Here is a 22,186-nt window from a genome sequence, read left to right as displayed (position 1 = left end):
CTTTTCCCAGACTGGTAAAAATGGTGAAACAATCTTTTTGCAGAGTCCAATCCTCTCTCTCTCCTCAGGCAGGGAAGTCTCCTGATTGGTGTCCTCAATGGTCTTAAAATTGTCCTTATTCACAGTGGGGCGGATTTTAAAAGCCCTGCTCGCGTAAATCCACCCGGATTTACGCGAGCAGGGCCTTGCGCGCCGGCGCGCCTATTTTCCATAGGCCTGCCGGCGCGCGCAGAGCCCCAGGACTCGCGTAAGTCCCGGGGTTTTTTGTATGGGGCGTGTCGGGGGCGTGTCGGGGGCGGGCCGATCGACGTGGCGTTTTGGGGGCGGGATGCGGCGTTTCGGGGCGGCCCCGGGGGCGTGGTTTCGGCACGGGGCGGTCCGGGGGCGTGGCTGCGCCCTCCGGAACCGCCCCCGGGTTGCGTCTCGGCGCGCCAGTGGCCCGCTGGCACACGGGGATTTACTTCTCCCTCCGGGAGGCGTAAATCCCCGGACAAAGGTAGGGGGGGGGGAAGGTGAGGGGAGGGCGAAAGAGAGTTCCCTCCGAGGCCGCTCCGATTTCGGAGCGGCCTCAGAGGGAACGGAGGCAGGCTGCGCGGCTCGGCGCGTGCCGGCTGCCCAAAATCGGCAGCCTTGCGCGCGCCAATCCTGGATTTTAGCAGATACGCGCGGCTACGCACGTATCTGCTAAAATCCAGCGTACTTTTGTTTGCGCCTGGAGCGCGAACAAAAGTACGCGAACGCGCCGTTTTTAAAAATCTACCCCAGTTAGCTGATTAGTCTGCATGTCTTCTTTTTTTTTTTTTTCTCTCGCTCTCTGGATCCTGAACGAGAGGGATCTACTTGGAACAGGCAGCCATTACTGCTGCAATACAGGAAGGAAGAGGCAGCCAAAAATCTTTCTCCTGGATCTCACAATCTAAATCTTTTGCCCTGCAACAGAATTTAACCCCAGAGTTCCTCTTTGCAGCAGGTCACCGCCATACCACCTTCCTCACTGAGGATGTGGAGGGGCAGGTCTTCCCTACCCAGGACAGCTCCAGACACAGGGTTCCCCGTTCCCTAGGCCCAGGTGATACCCAAGAGTCTCACAAGGCTCCTACCACGAAAACCCCGAAACATCAACCCAGAGGGAAATCCCAACCAGGCGGTGAGTGGATTGGATGCAGTCACCTTCTGACCCCAGGGTCCCCAGGCAGGGTTTGCCTGGTTCCTTCATGTGGGCCTGGTTTAGTGTCCAAATTAAAAGATTTTACTGATAATTCAATGAAATCTGGCTCAATTTAACTCAATCCACAGCACCACAGATTTTCTCTTTCGTTACACCTCTATCTGTACAGGAATCTCTATACCAGGGTAAGGGAGGCATCCACCTTCCAGGACTTGGATAGGTAGAGCTCCCAGGTGGGCAAAGTATCCTTTATATGGACAGGAAAAAAACCCTTTTCCCAGACTGGTAAAAATGGTGAAACACAGGTTTTTTTTTGCATAGAGTCCAATCCTCTCTCTCTCTCCTCAGGGAGGGAAGACTCCTGATTGGTGTCCTCAATGGTCTTAAACTTGTCCTTACTCATAGGGGCCAATGCAATAAGACGTGCGCCGAGCACCCGTTCTCCTAAGGCACAATGCAGCCACATCCCCTGGGCGCCCGTTGCAGTATGTAAATGAGGGGCTGTGTAAAAAAAGGTTGCGCTAGAGGAGAATTGTGCATCCCTACAGCTCAACTGCATCGGGCACCCACAATTGCAAATGGACACACAGTATGAGCGCCCATTTTTATCCCGATTCTTCTGGCCAATTTTGCTGAAGATGGCCATAGCTAAGTGCCCCTTGCTATGGGCTTCTAAATTGTGCTTCCAGAAGAAAGTCAAGCCAACAGACATTCATTTTTCAACAGGGCAAGCAGTAAATTTAAGTGTCACAATGGTACTAAGTAGGAGAAACCACAGAAGCCCGTATTTTTCAACTTCTCATGAGCCCTTGACTCGCAGATTGACTTTACACCACCTCCAGGACTGGAGTTAAAATTTGCCGTCTTAAAGAGTGTGCGTTGGGTGCCCAGCGATTTTCTGCATCGGAAGGAAATAGCCAATAGCCTCATCTACATGGAATTTACATGTGATGGGCGCTATTGGCCTCACATTTGTTTAGGCGCGCGTTTTGGTCGTGCTAATCTCTTTATTGCATCAGGTGCTAGTCTAGCGCGTCCAACCGCCTGTAAACCTGTGCGCTAGGCTGGGCGCACTTTATTGCTTCGGCCCCACAATTAGGCGATCCATCCGCATGTCGCCTTCTTTTTTCTCCTTCTGGATCCCAGATGGGAGGGATCCACTTGGAACAGGCTGCTCTTACTGCTCCAAAACAAGGAAGGGGCTACCAAAAATCTTAACTCTGAATCTCACAAACCAACAGGGTCATTTATGTTGTGCTTGCGATAGTCTTGCATTACAGCAAATCTACTCCCCTAGTTAAACTTTTCATCCATTATAATGACTACAAATCTTTAGTGATGTCAATTTTACTATGAATACCTCAGAATTGTTTCTGTAATACCAACCCCCCCTAGGCCTCCACCTTCCAAAACCCATCCCGATTCAGAGTGCCCCTCTACAGTGGTACATGTATAGAGTGTCAGACTGACTCTATACTAGAGATGTGAATCTGAACCGGAATCGGTTCCGGTTACTATCAGGAATTTTTTTTTCCCCGCAGTCCGATCGGTTTTTTTTGTTTTTAATCGGCTGTGCCTGAGCCGATAAACAAAAAATCCACCCCGACCCTTTAAAACTGATTCTTTTGCATCTCCCACCCTCCCAACCCCCCAAAACTTTCTTAAAGTACCTGGTAGTCCAGCAGGGGTCCCGGGAGTGATCTCCTGCTCTCAGGCCGTCAGCTGCCAGTAAACAAAAGATGGCGCCGGCCGTCCATTGCTCCTACCATGTGACAGGGGCCGGCCAATGGCATCAGTAGCCCCTGTCACGTGGTAAGGGCAAAGGGCCATCGGCGCCATTTTGATTAGTGGCAGCCGATGGCCCGAGAGCGGGAGATCGCTCCCGGGACCCCCGCTGGACCACCAGGTACCTTAAAAAAAATTTGGGGGGGGGGGGGGGCGAGAGGGTGGAAGATTCGATCTAATTAAATTTAAAGAGTCAGGGTGGGTTTGGGAGTTGTTTTTGTGTGCCCTTTCTTCCCACCCCCCCCAAAACGATAGGAAAACCCCACAAAATTTTTTGTGGGGTTCACTTATCGGGTTTAGGGGCCCCCTGAATTCTGATGATATTTTCAATCGTCAGGTGCTTGCTCTCACTCTCATGTATTAATCAGCACGTGAAGCAAAAAATAGTGCAGGTGCAATATATCGGAAATTGCCGATGCGGGAGCAGGGCAATTTATTTATTTATTTATTTAATGGTTTTTCTATACTGATATTAGTATGCACATCATATCGGTTTACATCAAACAACAGATGAAAAAATACAAAAAACAGGGAAGTGGGGGGAACAACATAGTGCAACATATTTATTTATTATTTTTATATACCGACATTCGATCTCAATTGAGATATCACACCGGTTTACATTCAGGTACTGTAGGTATTTCTCTATCCCCAGAGGGCTTACAATCTCAGTTTTGTACCTGAGGCAATGAAGGGTAAAGTGGCTTGCCCAAGGTCACAAGGAGCAACAGCAGGACTTGATCACCTGGTTCATAGTCCACTGCTCTAACCACTAGGCTAGAGAAAACTAGTTGCTGCACTTTAGTTATCCTAACCATCCCCCTTTTTATCGCGGGTGCTATTTCCGCTATATTTACAGTATTTTGATAAATCTAGGGGCAATTCTTTTCCCCTTTAACAAAACTTTACCACAAAGTTCCTCCTTGCAGCAGGTGACCACCATACCTCCTTCCTCATTGAGGATGTGGAGAGGCAGATCTTCCCTACCAAGGGCATCCCCAGACCCCCATGCCCCGAGCCCAAGTGATACCCAAGGGACTCACAAGGCTCCTACCACAAAAAAAGTGTGAAAACCCCCCAAAAAAAATCAAACCAGAGGGAAATATCAGCCAGCCAGGGAGTGGACTGGACAGAATCACTTCCTGACCCTGCTCAGGCTCCACAGGCAGGGTGGGCCTGAAAATCCAAATGCAGGAAACACGCCTACTGCCTCCTAACTCACAGCACGCCTAAAGGCACAGACTCTCTGTAGAGAGCTACTTTTAAAACCTTCCCAGTGGGATGGCCGTTCTAGCTTCCTGAAAAGGAGGAGCTGTACAGCATGGTAACCTCCCCATCTCTAACCCTCACTGATCTCGCTAAACTAAGACACGACTGGTAAATCTCCCGGAGAAGGTCATATACATATGCCTGGTGAAGTCCATTAAATATGTACATCTTTTGAAAACAAGCCTGAATTTGATGGCACTATATACACTGCTCATATAAGTACATCTTATATACATATAAAAATACTGGGGGTTATTTACCAAAGGTTTTCTCTCATTTTGGGTCTATGAGAAAAATGCTTAGTAAGCATTGATTGGTGTCTGCAGTAACAAGCAGCAGAACGTTTTAGGGGCGTGGCCAGGATATTTTTTTATTTCATTTTTTTTTCCTTTTTATTCATTTTCTTTACTGATTCTTTTGTTTTAAAACCCCCAAACAAAAATGTAAAAAAAAAAAAAAAACGCAAAGTAAAATAAAAAGCAAAACAATTTTGTCCCCCTCCCCGGCGAAAACAAACAAAAACTCCCTCCAGGCCCTTTGGCCTGACCCGTCCAAGCCCCATCCGAAGCTTGAAGACCAGGGAAGGAGCAATCCCGAGTGACTCCCAGCCATGCCACTGTGTTTGTTTCTGAATGGCGCAGGCTGACCCGAGGCCGGTGCCATTTTTAATGCTTTATTTGCTATACAAGACAACGGTGCTGGCCTCGGGTCAGCCTGCGCCATTCAGAAACAAACAGCAGCGGCAGGGTTGGCACAACTGGGAATCACTCCTGCCTGGATTTTCAAGCCCTGGATGAGGTAAGACAGGTCAGGAGGTTAGGAGGTGGTGGGCTCGGGGGCGGTGGCAGGACTTTAACTTTGAAAATAAAAAAATAAAATAAAATGTTTGCTTGGTTCATTTTCAAAACAAATTGAAACAAAATGAGAAACTGAGTCACATTTCCAGTTTTGTTTCTTACAATAGCACATCACTAGATTTTTTTTAAATAGAAACCTCTGCTATGCAGGTGACCCAAATGCCATAACTCGGTGGCTAGCACTGGCTTTTCAAAAGTCACAAAAACCTCATTTACTTCTAGCAGCTCAGCAGTTTGAAAAATATACATTAAAATTTGCATTGTGTTAATGTTTTCAGTCATTCTGCTCATTTCCCTTTCAGAAATAAATAAATAGAAATGTGCTACTGGCTCTGTTTCTTACTATATAAAGGAGTCTTGCCCATGCATGTGTGGTTATAAAGACCAAAGGATAAACAAAGCAAGCAGTTCTGTAAGACAAAGATGTGAGCCATGACACTCTTATATAATAAGAGGCCCTGAGCCCAACAGATCTAAAATTACAGAGCATATGTGAATTTACCTTTTGTCCGTAGGTTATAATAAATGAATATATAATTTTTAGTTTTCAGAAGGGTTATAGGGAGACGATCCCTCGGGGGAATGCAGTGGCATGGTCCTCTTACAGAGATTAGAGGGGGAGGTGGGGGAGGGGGAAGGCAGCCGCAGCTGGTTGAGGAATACGGTTGAATGAAAGTCCTCCTCCCATCCCAGTAATAGGGTTTCAAACACAAAGGCAAGGAGTCAGCAGGTTGACGAATGGAAAACTGCTGCACCTTACTATTCACAAAGGTAAACCAATCCTGCTTTTTTTTTTAAACTCACAATTCTATGGGTTTTTTAAATTTTGCCCTAAAACACAGGATGGGCAACAAATCCTTTCTGAATAAAGACCATAAGTATGTGCTGGGGCCCAGTTCTGCTGGGGCCCAGTTGATCGTCTATTGTGTATCCTTCGGATACACAATAGACGATCAACCTGTTCACGAGCTATGGAACTGTGCTACTCCTCAATTTACTTCATATTTTAGTACCTTCGTCAATCTAACCTGCCCTAGCCCGGATTCCATTATGACTTCTTGTGTTTAAGTTATTGCCCTACTCGGGCCTTTATTTTCAGCTGTAAAGCTTCCAAGTTTATAGTCCTTGTTTAATGTAACTTTGTTCTTCTGATTATAAATTGCTTTCCGTTTGTTACAGTTCTCTATCCCCATTCGATGTAAACCGATCTGATATGGTATTTAACTATGAAGGTCGGTATAGAAAAATGCTAAATAAATAAATAAATACATTTCCTGACAGGAGAAAGCCTACAAGTACCAGTGCTCCTTTGCATGGTGTTTTCTGAAAATGAACCGAAGAACAGTCGGCTAGATTAGGATCCAAACTGCAAGAGGCAGGGAGTTGGAAGACACGAGGTGTCCTCTCAGCTGTATGGAAGAGGATTGTAATAACAGTACTGCTCGTCTCTGACAGTGCTTCGGGGTTTTTTGGGTTTTTTTGTTTTTAATTGTTTGAGCCTTGGTCTTTAGGCGCTGCCATTTCAATACCACGCTTTGAAAATCTTATGCTGTGAAACCGAAAACACTTCGGCCGAGCCGAGAATACAAATTCCTTCTCTTAATACGGCTCAGGGCTCTTTCTTTCCTCTTACTCCAAAGACACTGCAGGCTTTGTTACTACTGATGCTAGGAGCCTCAGTGTTTGATGCCCTTGTGAAGCGTTCAGGATTAAGCCCAGCTATTCAGCTTTACATTCTCGTTATCCCACAGTGCTCTAAGGAAATCACAAAGGGCTCTCTCTCTCACCCCTGCCTTCAGCCATCTCTCCTGCTCCTTGTTTAACCCTAATACTCTTTAGCTCTGACTTTTCTCCCTCGCCTTCCTTTCCTATCTCAAACTCTGCCTCTCTTTCTGCTGCTTCGACCTTTCCGTCACATTGTCCTGTATCCACCTCTCTCTCTCCTAGCCATCTTCTGTCTCTTTCAGCTCCAGACAGGTTAAAAATGAAGACCTTTAGGAAAGAGCGCAGGTTGGGTAAATGTTTCCATATGTGCGGAGTAACCAGGGCCGGTGCAAGGCCTTGGGTGAACCTCCAATATATTTTACCCTTCCCCTATCGGCGGCAGCGCTGGCACTGTATCCTTCTCTCTTGCAAGGCTCAGCCATCCACTTCTCACTCTCCTTTCGCCCTCTGCCAAGTCCTGAATCCCCCTCCCTTTGCCCCCTGTCCACAGCTCCCAGTCCTCCTCTCTGTTCCTCTGTCCAGCATTTCTCCTCTCTTCTTCTCCCCTACAGCACCCACCTCTTCTCCCCCTTCACTCACTTCTCAGCACGCCAGCACCACTCCAATCTCTTTGTCCGATTTTTGCAGTTTATTTCCCCCCCAACAACCTCGCTCTCCCACCCTCTCTACCTGCCCAGAATCCTCTCGCTCTCTCACCACCCCACCCTCACCTTCCTGGCATCCTCTCTTCACAACTCCCCATCCATCCAACTTCCATCTGCCCAGCATCCGTTCCTTTCTCTCTTGTGGTGCTGTGGCTTGGAGGTTTCCAGGGGGGTCTACCCCCCCCCCCAAAACAAAACAAAAAAAATCTGGCACCCTAGGCAACCGCCCAGTTCGTTTAATGGAAGAACCATCCCTGGGAATAACATTTTAACAGTTTCACTTAGTAGCTCATCTGTTCCTTGTTGGCAGCTCACTGTATCCATAGTTTCCATATGTCTAACCTCTGAAGTTCCCTCTACGGTACACAGGAAAAATCTGGAATGAGGTTCCACTACCCCTTCGCCAGGAGCCCTGCTACCTCACCTTCAGGAAACAACTAAGGCTTGGCTGTTCAACCAGGCCTTTCCAGCAGAGAAGAAGACGATATAAACTTGCAGTGCTAATATGACTGTACACTTGATTCGAGCATGACCCTGCAATTAATGTTGTTATTTTACCTGTAAGTTTAATTTAAAATTGATTGCAATCCACCTTGAGGCCATTCTTGGAAAAAGGTGGAATATCAAATGTTTGTAGTTCAATAAGAGATCATTTTTATGCCTCTAACTTTTGAGGGTCCCTCTGTTGCATTTCGGAAGGAGCTGCTTTATTTCTCTATGCTTCTCTGTCACACACTGGATAGGACCACCAGGTCCATAACTTTGTCCTAACTTACTCTCTGCACGGCTGACTGTTAGAAAGTTGCAGATTTCTGTAGACAATAGATGGACACCCACTAGAAACATCATTGCTTTACATGGAGTTCCCCCACAGATGGTTCACAGATTTTCAAAGGCACTGGAAACTGTTTACTGGTTGCCACAATCAGAGGGACGATTTCTAAATTACAGTCAACAAGACACTTCTTCACAGCATAAGGGATCATTTTTACATCTCCAGAGTACATAGCCCAGAATCTGTCCTATTGAGGCAATTACATCTCTCCAGGAGTTACTATTTACTGTACTGTGTCTGCCCTAAAAGGAGTTTAACAGACTCTAAGGAATAATAATAATTTCTTACTCGCTCACTCCATTGTTTCTGGTGAGTCTTCTCTGCAGGTCTCAGTCTTTTACCAAGGAGAATTTACAGATCATAGGTGATGACCCCCAGGATTGGTCCTAAGGAATTATTTACAGGCTTCAGGAAAGACTGAATCAGGCCGATACAGAAAAACGCGCGGGAGAGCCGGCGAGCACCCACTCTCCCGACGCGCGCTCAGGCCACTCTTCTGGGCGCGCGATTCAGAAAGCCCAGGTATGTAAATTAGGACCCACGGTAAAAGGAGGCGCTAAGGACACTAGCGCATCCCTAGCGCTTCCTTTTTGACAGAAGCAGCGGCTGTCAGTGGGTTTGACAGCCGACGCTCAATTTTACCTATGTCGGTTTTCGAACCCGCTGACAGCCATGGGTTTGGAAAACGGATGCCGGCTAAATTGAGCGTCCGTCTTCCAACCCGTGGGCAGATTTTTTAATTTTTTTTTTTAAATTTTTGATTTTTTTTTTTAAATTTTTTGGGGCCTCCGACTTAATATCACTATGATATTAAGTCGGAGGGTGTACAGAAAAGCAGTTTTTTTATGCTTTTCTGTACACTTTCCTGGTGCCGGCCAAAATTAACGCCAGCCTTCGGCAGGCGTTAATTTCTGAAAATAAAATGTGCGGCTTGGCTGCACTTTTTACTTTCTGTATCGCGTGGGAATAACTAATAGCGCCCGCAACATGCATTTGCATGTTGCGGGCACTATTAGTTTGGGGGGGGGGGGGATTTGGCCGCACGTTTTCAACTTATAAGAGGTAAAAATAGCGCGTCAAAAACGTGCGGCCAAACGCAGGCTAACAGTGCGTTCCGCCGGAGCTCACTTTACTGTATCGGCCTGATTGTTTCTGCAGCCCAAGCAGTCACCAGCAGTAGACAGTATCTCTAGGGACTTTGCTCCCAAGGGAATAACCATGGACCCAAAGAGACACTGGCAATAAGTGTAAGGACTTTTCTGTGGACACTGAATGGATAATGCACATAGGGTCTAATGTAACAAGGTTTTTCCTTCCACAGACAAAGAATGAAAAAACACTATTGTTTTTTTTTTTAAGGTCGACCAGTTTTCTCCTGCTCAGTTAGAACTAGGCTCTGTCATGATCTGCCATGGTGCCATGAGTCTCAATACACAACCTCCTGAGCACTTTTTTCTCTATTTTATACTCCTGTCACCCCCAACTCATCCCCACCCATTGCAGTGGCAAACTAACCGTGGTTCTTTCCAGAACATGGCTAATTTGGACCCAAAGTCCAGTCAATGGGTGTCACCGCTGCACAAAGAATGAGGGGATGTAAACGCTGCCCCCCAATATCCCCAACCTCAGTCAACCTGGGGAGCTGAAGAGCTTTCCTGGGCATCAAACCCAGGTTCTCTAATGCCACTGAGCTGATCCATCACAGCATCTCCTGGACATATCAGGCCTACAGACTTTTTTTTATAGAAGATTTACAGGCCATGAACAGACATGGTCAAATCTTCTAAAAGGGGACAGGTAGTCCATGAGGAGATACTCCCCATAGACTGTCTTATAAATTAAGCAGGTACATAAATCCTAATCAGACAACACCCATAATCTATCCTAAGAGAAAGTTCACAGATTGCAAAGAGCCACTGATTCTGAGAACATAAATGATAAGTCTTAAAAACCCCATATGGAAAAGATATTCTGAAGAAACTTGCTCAAACTAGCAAAGTGGTCATGATTTAGGCCCCACAGCAGCAGCAGCAGCATGTTCGGATCAGGCTTTCCAGAAAGCCAGGGCAACATCAGTGAGCATGGGGAGGCCCAGGGCTGGATTAAGACATGCTGAGGCCTTAAACTAGGTCAAGTTTAAAAGGTCCCATAGCATTACCAAAAAAATATATATAAAATAAAGCTTGACATTTAGTATTTTGGGGTTTTTAGAGTTCCCTCCAAATCCGAGACCCTAAACTGTAGCTTAGGTAGCTTGTGCTTAAATCCGGCACTGGACTGGCCAGATGTTTTGGACAATAACCTCACTAGTTTGGATTACTACAAAGCTTAGTGATAAGATATGGGAGGGGGGCCTCTGTGTTAGATTAAGCATGGGACTTGTAAAAAACAGAGAATCAGAGAGGAAGACAACCAGGCAGATAGGAAAGGCCAATTGGTCCTTATCTGTCATCATGTACTGCATGTTAGAAACCAGGATATTTATAACACATATCCACCAGTACTGTGTAGTAACAGTTAGACACTCCCAACATGTGGTTTAAAAGTTGGAAGTACGAAAAAAATCGATAGCGTAATTACTTCAGGCAGTAAGAAACAGTTTGATTAATATTTGACATTAATTGTTTCCCACAGCCACTGAGGTTTCTCCAGACAGCTGCTGTTAATCATCTACCAGTCATCCCCTCACACTCCTAGCCAAAGGCTGGCTAACCACTGGAGGGAAGAATGCTCCAAGGGAGAGTAAGGAGGACCTCCTAGGCCTAGGGTATGTTATCATTAGCCTAACACCTAGGGAGAAGAACTCCCTGATGTACTCTCCTACCCTCTTCTAACAATTTTAGCTTCCTGGTCTTGCCTAACCTGTTGTGCTTGTCCTAAAAAAAACCCCTGACACATGACAAAACAATAGCGCTGAAGGGCAGAGAACTGCACACTGAATGGAACAGGCTAATGATTAGTAAATTCACAATACATGACCTATTTCCAAATAATACATCAACTAATGTGTTTAGAACTCAGATTCATAGGATCCCAGAGTTATAAAACTGATAAAAGAAACCAGTTAACAGTATATTACTGCATCTCACAGGCCGGGCATAACTACTCTTCTAGCAGTAGGAATCACACATATGTAGGAGTAGCTAAAAAACTAGCAGAGTAATTAGTTACTTAACTTTCTAGTGAATGCTAGTCAAACTAGTGAGTTAGCATACTCAGGAACGGATTTACTAAGATTATTTTCCCCATGTGTCTATTGGGGGGGGGGGGGGGGGGGGGGAGTACATCAAACCTTCAGTTCTTCACCATGCAATACTACCTAAAAACGCTTTCTTTGGGTGTTTTATCAATGAACATTGCATGAGAAAACTAATTAGGGACGGAGATGGTTACCCCTCTGAGAGGAGCGGTGGATGCATTTCTTAGCTATTCTACAAGTCAGATGATTTCAGACTAAGTACCCAGCCAGTTTTACTCTCTTGTCTGTGCGCCACTGGGGCTCAGCTTATTCTCGTTCACCTGTGCTAGTTTCAGACATAAAGTGCAGCTTTCCCCTTTCTCTCTCTCCATTTCAGGGAGCAGATCCCAGAACCTGCTCTTTCTGGCCCTTTCTATACCATCTGATATCGGAACCGCGCAAAATCAACGAGCGAGGGCTGCGGCAACAGGAAAAGTGGCCGTAAAGTGCTTGCAATACAAAGAGAAAGTTACGTTACCATTTCTTTTGGATTTCAGAGACGATCGGAGGGGGAGGGGGAAGGGGGGCAGTTAGCAGGGAGACGTCCCCATCCTCCCCCTGCTCTTGCCGGTTTCCACTCTTCCAGAGCCGTTTCCGCCGCCGTCTCTGCCCAGCAGCCCACGGCTCCGTCTCCGCTTGGGTCCAGCCAGGTGCGGTGAAAGGCGGCGGGGGGCTAAGTGCGCGTGGGAACCCCCCCTGCCTCCCGTCTCCCTTTCTCCATCCCGATTAGCTCCCAGCCGGGGCCCTCCCCCTCCCCTCTTACCTCTGGCAGGGGAGGGTGGACCCGGTTTGAGAGGGAGCGGAAAGGGGGCGGGGCGGGGGGATCGCCTGCAGAAGAGCTGTCAAGCAGCTTCGCTTAAGTGCAGCATTTGCTTCGCTCGGATTGTAAAAAAAAAAAAAAGGCATTGGAAGGGGCTGGGGCGCCTTTGTGCCCGCGCAGACACTTCCTCTGGCCGGGCCTGGCACGTCGCTGGCTGCCGGGGGGGAGGCTCAAGGCATCAGGTTACTCAGGTCCTAAAGCGGCAACGTCTGCCAAATCGTACACAAAGACACCCACGCAGTTAGGCTTTCTCCAAGAAAGAAAGAAAGAAAGAAGAAGAAAACCCCCCAAAAACCCAGCTTTCTTTTCTGAAAGAGCAGCCACCACATGTGAAGAAAAAAAAACAAAACTACGTAATAACCGAGGCATCCTACTTGATTCTTTATGAGAACAATTTCCAAAGTGATTTCCCTCGGTATACTGCTGACACGTCTGAAAACTGCCCGGCTAAAAGTAAAGGCAGGTTTCCAGGGTGCACGCGCCCTTTTTAGTAGGGTTCAAATGGATACGGTCTTATCTGATAAGGGGGGAGGCTTGGAAAATGCTGTTCCGAGGAAGGAATGATGCCTGATAAACTCTCTCTGAGTGACTAGCACATCACTTAGGATGCCAGGCCATCTACCACCAGGGCAGCTTGTGCAAGGTCTTCAAGGGTCACCACTCCTTTGATAGTCTGGACCACTCCCACTTTTTGGAATTCTTTGGAAAAGTGTCTACGATTGGGGGAAGGGGCATCCTAATTACTTATTTTGCATTTGAATCTCACAAAGGTGCAATCTTCAGCTTGTTTTTAAAATAGAGATGTTTCCTTTCTTGGTCTTAAGATACAAATTTTCTTCTGCATTTGCAGGTTTACCCAAGCTACATGATTAGAAACATAGAAGTGACGGTAGAAAAGGTCCATCTAGTCTGCCCAGCAAGCTTATGGTAGCATCTGCTGCGCCATTTTATTTTATTTATTTATTTAACATTTTTATATACCGACATTCATGAAAGAAATTCATATCAGATCGGTTTACAGATAACATGAGGGGAATAACAAAGTCAACCATATAACAAGAAATGAAAGTTACATATAACAAGGGGTATTAACCTGGAGGGCTAGAATAGCCGGAGCGATAGAAGGCCTAACTGAACAAATTAGATAATACAATAATATGATGAGAAGAGGCGTAAGTGTATAGGCTACACTTGTCATAGAGTTTAGGTCACGCCCATACTTATCAGTTTCCCAGATCGTCAAAGTCAGGGCATCAGCGCATTTTGTTGGTAGGAACCCAATTTCTTTTCAGATTTCTCTGCAAATGCCTAATGAGAAGCATGTGAGAAAGAATTACTTATTCTTAGGCCCTATTCATTTGGAATCTTTTTTTGCAAGGCCCTGCTGCCCCAGAGGGCATTTTTTCCATTGCGGTTAACTCTGATTCTTCTCCCACCAGAATTCCTAGGAAGATGTGCATTTGCTTACGATGATGTTGATTTGGTTATAAATTTAGTTTTGTAGGGCTGACAAGGCCCCTCTGTTCTGTGATATGGGGAAAATTCCAGCACTAGGAAGTTTCCAGGGAGTAGTGATCATTTGGGAGTGAAAGGTAGATCCACCCCATAAAGGATAGTTCAGTAGTCCTATAAAAGGTGAATCTATGAGTCATTAAGGGTGGCTATGTTGAAGGGAACTGGGGAGAAACAGCCATGGGTTGTAGCTCTCATTGGGCTCCAGAAACGGAGAAGATTGTTTTTTTATCCAATGACTGGAGTGGGTCCATTGAGGGAGCCATTTGTGTTCAATGCCAGGAGGATTTCTTATTCCAGTGTTGAAGAGGCCAAGGATATATCCGAAACTTGATGGGGCTGTGGCACTTTATGTCCGGGAGGGTAGAGTCCAACAGGATAAAGATCATACAAGAGACTAAATGCTCAGTAGAATCTATATGGGTAGAAATCCCATGTGTGTTGGGTAAGAGTATAGTGATAGGAGTATACTACTGTCTAGAGATGTGCATTCATTTATCACGAATTAGGCAATTTCAATGAAATTGCCTAATTCGTCCTGGTTTAGGGGACCAGAACCCCAAAACGGATTTTCCCCGAACTAGGAGGAAAATTCGTTGTTCGGGTTAGCGCGAGGGGAAGGGGCACCTTTATTTAAAAAAAAAAAAAAAAATCACCCCAACCTTTACAATTTAGTTTATTACAAACCCCCCCCCCACCCTCCAGACCCCCCCCCCAAAACTTGCCTAAAATCCGTGGTGGTCCAGCGGGGGTTCCGGGAGTGATCTCCCGCGCTCGGACCGTCAGCTGCCAGGAAACAAAATGGTGCCGGTAGCCCTTTGCCCTTACCATGTGACAGGGGCTATCGGTGCCATTGGTTGGCCTCTGTCTCATGGAAGGAGCAGTGGATGGCCAGCGCCAACTTGTGCTCCTACCATGTGACAGGACCCGACCAATGGCACCAGTAGTCCCTGTGACATAGTAAGGGCAAAGGCTATCAGCGCCATTTTGAATACTAGCAGTTGTGTGTGAGTGCAGAATATGGCTCCAGGACCCCCGCTGGACCACAAGTCCCCCCCAAGACTTGCCAAAAGTTTTCCACGGGTCGCCCGAGCCGACATGCAAAAACTAAATACATCTCTACTACCGTCCACCTGGACAAAATGGTCAGACAGATGATGAAATGCTAAGAGAAATCAGGGAAGCTAACCAATTTGGCAGTGCAATAATAATGGGAGCTTTCAATTACCCCAATACTGACTGGGTAAATGTAACATCAGGACTTGCTAGAGACATAAGGTTCCTGGATGTAATAAATGACTGGTTCATGGAGCAATTGGTTCAGGAACCAACGAGAGAGGGAGCTATTTTATATTTAATTCTTAGTGGAACACAGAATTTGGTGAGAGAGGTAGCAGTGATGGGGCCACTTGGCAACAGTGATCATAACATGATCAAATTTAAACTAATAACTGGAAGGGGGACAATAAGTAAATTTGCAGCTTAATACTAAACTTTCAAAAGGGAAACTTTGATAAAATGAAGAAAATAGTTAGAAAAAAACTGAAAGGTGCAGCTGCAAAGGTTAAAAGTGTTCAACAGGCATGGACATTATTTAAAAATACAATCCTAGAGGCGCAGTCCATATGCATTCTACACATTAAGAAAGGTGGAAGGAAGGCAAAACGATTACCGTCACGGTTAAAAGGTGAGGTGAAAGAGGCTATTTTAGCCAAAAAAACATCCTTCAAAAATTGGAAGAAGGATCCATCTGAAGAAAATAGGATAAAACATAAGCATTATCAAGTTAAGTGTAAAACATTGATAAGAGAAGCGAAGAGAGAATTTGAAATGAAGTTGGCCACAAAGGCAAAAATTCATAATAAAACCTTTTTAAAATATATCCAAAGCAAGAAACCTGTGAGGGAGTCGTTTGGACCCTTAGATGACCGAGGGGTTAAAGGGGCTCTTAGGGAAGATAAGGCCAGTGCAGAAAGACTAAATGAATTCTTTGCTTCTGTGTTTACTAATGAGGATATTGGGGAGATACCAGTTCTGGAGATGGTTTACAGGGAGTCAGACGAACTGAATGAAATCACTGTGAACGTGGAAGATGTAGTAGGCCAGATTGACAAACTAAAGAGTAGCAAATCACCTGGACTGGATGGTATGCATCCTAGGGTACTGAAGGAACTGAAAAATGAAATTTCTGATCTATTAGTGAAAATTTGTAACCTAATATTAAAATCATCCATTATACCTGAAGACTGGAGGGTGGCCAATGTAACCCCAATATTTAAAAAAGGCTCCAGGGGCGATCTGGGTAACTATAGATCAGTGAGCCTGACTTCAGTGCTGGGAAAAATAGTGGAAACTATTCTCAAGATCAAAATCATAGAACATATAGAAAGACATAGTTTAATAGAACACAGTCAACATGGATTTACCCAAGGGAAGTCTTGCTTAACAAATCAGCTTCATTTTTTGAAGGGGTTAATAAACATGTGGATAAAGGTGAACCAATAGATGTAGTGTATTTGGATTTTCAGAAGGCGTTTGACAAAGTCCCTCATGAGAGGCTTCTAAGAAAACTAAAAAGTCATGGGATAGGAGGCGATGTCCTTTCATGGATTACAAACTGGCTAAAAGACAGGAAACAGAGAGTAGGATTAAATGGTCAATTTTCTCAGTGGATAAGGATAAACAGTGGAGTGCCTCAGGGATCTGTACTTGGACTGGTGCTTTTCAATATATATATAAATGATCTGGAAAGGAATACGCCGAGTGAGGTTATCAAATTTGCAGATGATACAAAATTATTCAGAGTAGTTAAATCACAAGCAGACTGTGATACATTACAGGAGGACCTTGCAAGACTGAAAGATTGGGCATCCAAATGGCAGATGAAATTTAATGTGGACAAGTGCAAGATGTTGCATATAGGGAAAAATAACCCTTGCTGTAGTTACACAATGTTAGGTTCCATATTAGGAGCTACCATCCAGGAGAAAGATCTAGGCATCGTAGTGAATAATACTTTAAAATCATCGGCTCAGTGTGCTGCAGCAGTCAAAAAAGCAAACAATGTTAGGAATTATTAGGAAGGGAATGGTTAATAAAACGGAAAATGTCATAATGCCTCTATATCGCTCCATGGTGAGACCGCACCTTGAATACTGTGTACAATTCTGGTCACCACATCTCAAAAAAGATATGGTTGCGATGGGGAAGGTACAGAGAAGGGCAACCAACTTAATAAACTGGATGGAACAGCTCCCCTATGAGGAAAGGCTGAAGAGACTGAAAGGCTGTTCAGCTTGGAGAAGAGACGGCTGAGGGGGGATATGATAGAGGTCTTTAAGATCATGAGAGGTCTTGAACAAGTAGATGTGAATTGGTTATTTACACTTTCGCATAATAGAAGGACTAGGGGGCATTCCATGAAGTTTGCAAGTAGCACATTTAAGACTAATTGGAGAAAATTCTTTTTCACTCAACGCACAATAAAGCTCTGGAATTTGTTGCCAGAGGATGTGGTTAGTGGAGTTTGTGTAGCTGGGTTCAAAAAAGGTTTGGATAAGTTCTTGGAGAAGTCCATTAACGACTATTAATCAAGTTTTCTTAGGGAATAGTCACTGCTATTAATTGCATCAGTAGCATGGGATCTTCTTAGTGTTTGGGTAATTGCCAGGTTCTGGAAACAGGATGCTGGGCTTGATGGACCCTTGGTCTGACCCAGCATGGCAATTTCTTATGTTCATAAACAAGAAACCTGTGAGGGAGTCAGTTGGACTGTTAGATGATCGAGGGGTTAAATGGGCTCTTTGGGAAGATAAGGCAATTGCAGAAAGATTAAATTAATTCTTTGCTTCTGTGTTTACCAAGGAGGATGTTAGGGAGATACCAGTTCAAGAGATGGTTTTCAAGGATTATGAGTGAGATGAATTGAATGAAATCACTGTAAACCTGGAAGATGTAGTAGGCCAGATTGACAAACTAAAGAGTAGCAAATCACCTGGACCGGATGGTATGCACACCAGGATTCTGAAGGAATTCAAAAATGAAATGTCAGACCTATTAGAAAAAGTTGTACCTATCATTAAAATCATCCATTGTACTTGAAAACTGGAGGGTGGCTCCAGAGAGGATCCAGGAAACTATAGACCAGTGACGTCAGTGGTAACTATTCTAAAGATCAGAATCACAGAGCATATAGAAATGTTAGGATCCCCAACTGTGTGGGACCGTGACTGGGTCCCCTCACCTGGGAGGGCAGGAGACCCATTCCAGCCCTCTCCGTCGCCACTCCCCACTGCCGACTGCGGCCTGCTCTCGCGGTGCCCTGGCCGCCGCCAACACCAAACCTTGCGGCAGGTTCCTCTAGGCGAGCACACGCCACATCGTGGAATTTAAAGGGCCAGCAGCGGGAAAGTTCCCCGCAGCCCAAGAAGATGATGACAGACAAGATGGGTATTTAAACCCTGCCCTGCCAGTACCACCTCACCTCAGCAAAGGGTCCTGCTCTTCCTGAGAGTGTGAGTTCTGCATTCCAGATTCCTGCTTTGGTCTCTGCATACCTGTTTCCTGCCTTGCCTCCTGCAATTGACTCCTGCTTCTTGCATTCCTGTTCTGCACCTCCAGTTCCATCTTTGCTCCTCATCCCCTTGGATTGATCTCTCAGCCCTGACCCTGCTTCGTCCGACTGTACTTGACCTCTGCCTGCCCTGATCTACTACCTGGTACACCGACTGCTTGACCTCCGCCTGCCCTCACCACTGCCTAGCTCCCATCTCTGTCTATTGCTGCCTGCCCTGACCTCCAATCTGCTTCAGGTTCCTCTTGTCTGCTGCCCTCTTTGACCCTTGGTTTGCCCGATGCTGCTTCAGTTCTCATCTTCTGGTGCCTTGTTTGGAGAGACCGGTGCCTAAGTCCTGCCGGCCCCGGCAACTAAGGGCTCAACTTGCAGGGAATGAGGGCTGATATAGGTGAAGGTCTGTTGGGTCATCTTCTCCAGATCTGCCTTCCGATGATGAGGACTAACGGGGGGCGTCCCCTAGTAGTAGCAACAACCTTGTCTCAGCTCAAGGGTCCACCGTTCCAACAAGAAAGACATGGTTTAATGTAACGCAGTCAGCATGGATTTACTCAAGGGAAGTCTTGCCTCACAAATCTGCTTCATTTTTTTGAAGGGGTTAATAAACATGTGGATAAAGGTGAACCGGTAGATGCAGTGTATTTGGATTTTCAGAAGGCGTTTGACAAAGTTCCTCATAAGAGGCTTCTAGGAAAAGTAGAAAGTCATGGGATAGGAGGCGATGCCTTTCGTGGATTACAAACTGGTTAAAAGACAGGAAACAGAGAGTAGGAGTAAATGGTCTGTTTTCTCAATTGAAAAGGGTAAACAGTGGAGTGCCTCAGGGACCGGTGCTTTTCAATATATTCATAAATGATCTTGAAAGGAATATGACGAGTGAGGTAATCAGATTTGCAGATGATACAAAAGTGGATTGTAATAAGTTGCAGGAAAACATTGCGAGACTGGAAGACTGGACATCTAAATGGCAGATGAAATTTAATGTGGACGAGTGCAAGGTGTTGGATATAGGGAAAAATAACCCTTGCTGTAGTTATATGATGTTAGGTTCCATATTAGGAGCTACCACCCAGGAAAAAGATCTAGGTGTCATAGTGGATAATACTTTAAAATCATCGGCTCAGTGTGCTGCAGCAGTCAAAAAAGCAAATAGAATGTTAGGAATTATTAGGAAGGGAATAGTGAATAAAACAGAAAATGTCATAATGCCTCTGTATCGCTCCATGGTGAGATTACACATCGAGTACTGTGTACAATTCTGGTCGCCGCATCTCAAAAAAGATAAAAGTTGCACTGGAGAAGGTACAGAGAAGGGTGACCAAAATGATAAAAGGGATGGAACAGCTCCCCTATGAGGAAAGGCTAAAGGGGGGATATGATAGAGGTCTTTAAAATCATGAAAGGTCCAGAATGGATAAATGTGAAATGGTTATTTACTCTTTCAGATAATACAAGGACTAGGGGGCACTCAATGAAGTTAGCATGTAGCACATTTAAAACTAATCAGAGAAAGTTCTTTTTCACTCAACACACAATTAAACTCTGGAATTTGTTGCCAGGGGATGTAGTTAGTGCAGTTAGTGTAGCTGGGTTTAAAAAAGGATTGGATAAGTTCTTGGAGGAGAAGTCCATTAACTGCTATTAATCAAGTTTTCTTAGGGAATAGCCACTGCTATTAATTGCATCAGTAGCATGGGGTCTTCTTAGTGTTTGAGTACTTGCCAGGTACTTCTATCCTGGATTGGCCACTGTTGGAAACAGAATGCTGGGCTTGATGGACCCTTGCTCTGACCCAGTATGGCAATTTCTTATGCTCTTAAGGATTGTAACCAAGAGACTGGGTCACCAACCAGGTAGAATTGCAAGGGCTTCAAACAGAGAAGATAACTTTTAGGGAAAACTAGGAGAGATCCCCAAATCCTGCCTCAGTACTTAAGTGGTTGAGGACTTAATTTTATCTTTTGGGGCTGTGCTGAAATTGCTTTTGGGTAAAGACTGTTCATTTTAGACTGTGGCCTCTGAACTGTTTTCCTTTCCTCTATAGTGCTGGACTTGCTTTTTCTTTTATCTTCAGTAAAATTATCTTTGGTTTGGAACACAAACACTCCGAGTGGACTGCTTTCTTTTTTTTAGAGTAATCCTATGTAGGGCCCTACAGGAAAAGTCTGTCCCCATCACAGACCCAGATTCCAGAGCTGCACTTAAAGAGTACTCTGCAGCATTTGAAGGTGACCCTCCCGCCTTGTAAAAGGGAGTTAGGAGGTACAGTTGGATAGCAGTTTTCCTTGGAAAATGTAGTAGTGTAGTGCAGTTGCTGTATTAGTCTATTTGAATGCATGTAAATAAAAGTTAGCAATCAAAAAAAAAACCCATAAGCTGATTTCACTGGATTAATTTAATACATTTCTTGACTAGCTTTTGAGAGTAGACCCTCCTTTCCTCGGATCTGAACAGAATTATATATTTGTGTGTAGTTTTTTTCTGGTGGATTCCACTCCTCATTGTTTAAGGGCTTTGAATGTGGATGAATTTGCCTTTCTAAAGCATACACTGAGTTATCTGTGCCCCTCTGAGGCCTCCAAGGCACAGGGCACAGAGTTGGCATTGAAAAGAGTGAAAGGGAAAGCAACCACACAAGCAATGCATGCATACATTTTTTGAAACTTAAATGCATGTGCATAGCTTCCAAGCACTCTCCTGAAACACCTGTCTGCTTCCACCCACTCCAGCCCCATCCCAGAATGCCTCTGCAGCTCAAAGTGCATGTTATGAAAGTTTGCACATACTTGCAGGCATCTGAAAATCCACTTATTCATATTCAATCGATGTACCAACAATTCTTTATGTTACTGCATAGGTCTTGATTAGCCTTTAAGAATGCACTCCTTTATCACTAACACATCACTAAATGTTTAAAAGCAAAGCATCTATCCTAAAGCCAGAAGATTGACTTCAAGCCTTTGCTACAAAAAATAAACATGGCACAATATATCTTGATTGTATGTGGACAAGAAATGTAGGCCAGTCAGATTTTTTTAAACATTTTTCTCCCCTTACGTCCCACCGACTCTCCCCTCCCCAGACAGCAAGCCCATGCAGTTGGGTGAACCCTTGCCGATCCAAGGGCTCCTGTTTGTTGATTGGCAGATACTACACAATAGCGGCAGCTGTCTTCCTGGGCCTGAGTGCACCACCCCATGGGGGTGTTTAGGGTGGAGGAACCAGTCCAAGTGGGTACCATGGGCCAGGGAGAGGGGGATGGGAGGTTGAGAGAGGTCAAAGACACTGCCTCAACCTAAAGTGAACTGTTGGCTCGCCAGTTCTGGTGTAGTATTAGTTAACTACACCTCCGGAGGTGGTGGTGCCTTTTCCTGCAATTTTCCTCTCTCTTGTTAAATGCTCATCACCATGGTATTCTCCTATTTGGTATGTGGGGCTGCATTAAATTTAACACATTACATTAGCAGGAGTTGTGAGACTTTTAGCGTGTGTGTTAAACGTGTCCTGTACTGTTTGGTACATGGGACCCTTTATTTTCTATTTTCTCACTGAATACTTTCCCTTTCTATGTTCTTACTTTCCTCCCCTTCTCTCTCTTTCCATTTCTTACTTTCCAACCCAAGTTCACCTCTCCTCCTTTCCACTCTTCATGCTTCCCTTGCTTCTCTATTTTAAAGCATCCACTGTGTTATCTGTGCCCCTTTGAGGCCTCCAAGGCACAGGGCACAGAGTTGGCATTAAGAAGAGTGAAAAATCTCGT

The 22,186-nt window shown here is 45.1% G+C and overlaps 1 protein-coding gene across 1 annotated transcript in view; it reads right to left on the bottom strand.

Moving 5' to 3' along the window:
* Positions 1-12,356, bottom strand: part of KIAA1755 (KIAA1755 ortholog) — a 129,309-nt gene extending 116,953 nt beyond the window's left edge. The window contains exon 1 of the mRNA XM_029612330.1: positions 12,000-12,356. Coding sequence (XP_029468190.1) covers positions 12,000-12,002 — 3 coding nt within the window. The 5' untranslated portion in view covers positions 12,003-12,356. The remainder of the gene's footprint in view (positions 1-11,999) is intronic.
* Positions 12,357-22,186: the final 9,830 nt, after the last annotated feature.

Source organism: Rhinatrema bivittatum, chromosome 8, assembly GCF_901001135.1.
Source record: "Rhinatrema bivittatum chromosome 8, aRhiBiv1.1, whole genome shotgun sequence".
NCBI lineage: Eukaryota > Metazoa > Chordata > Amphibia > Gymnophiona > Rhinatrematidae > Rhinatrema > Rhinatrema bivittatum.
Note: the sequence above shows the minus strand (reverse complement) of the source record. Positions and strands in the feature narration are given on the sequence as shown.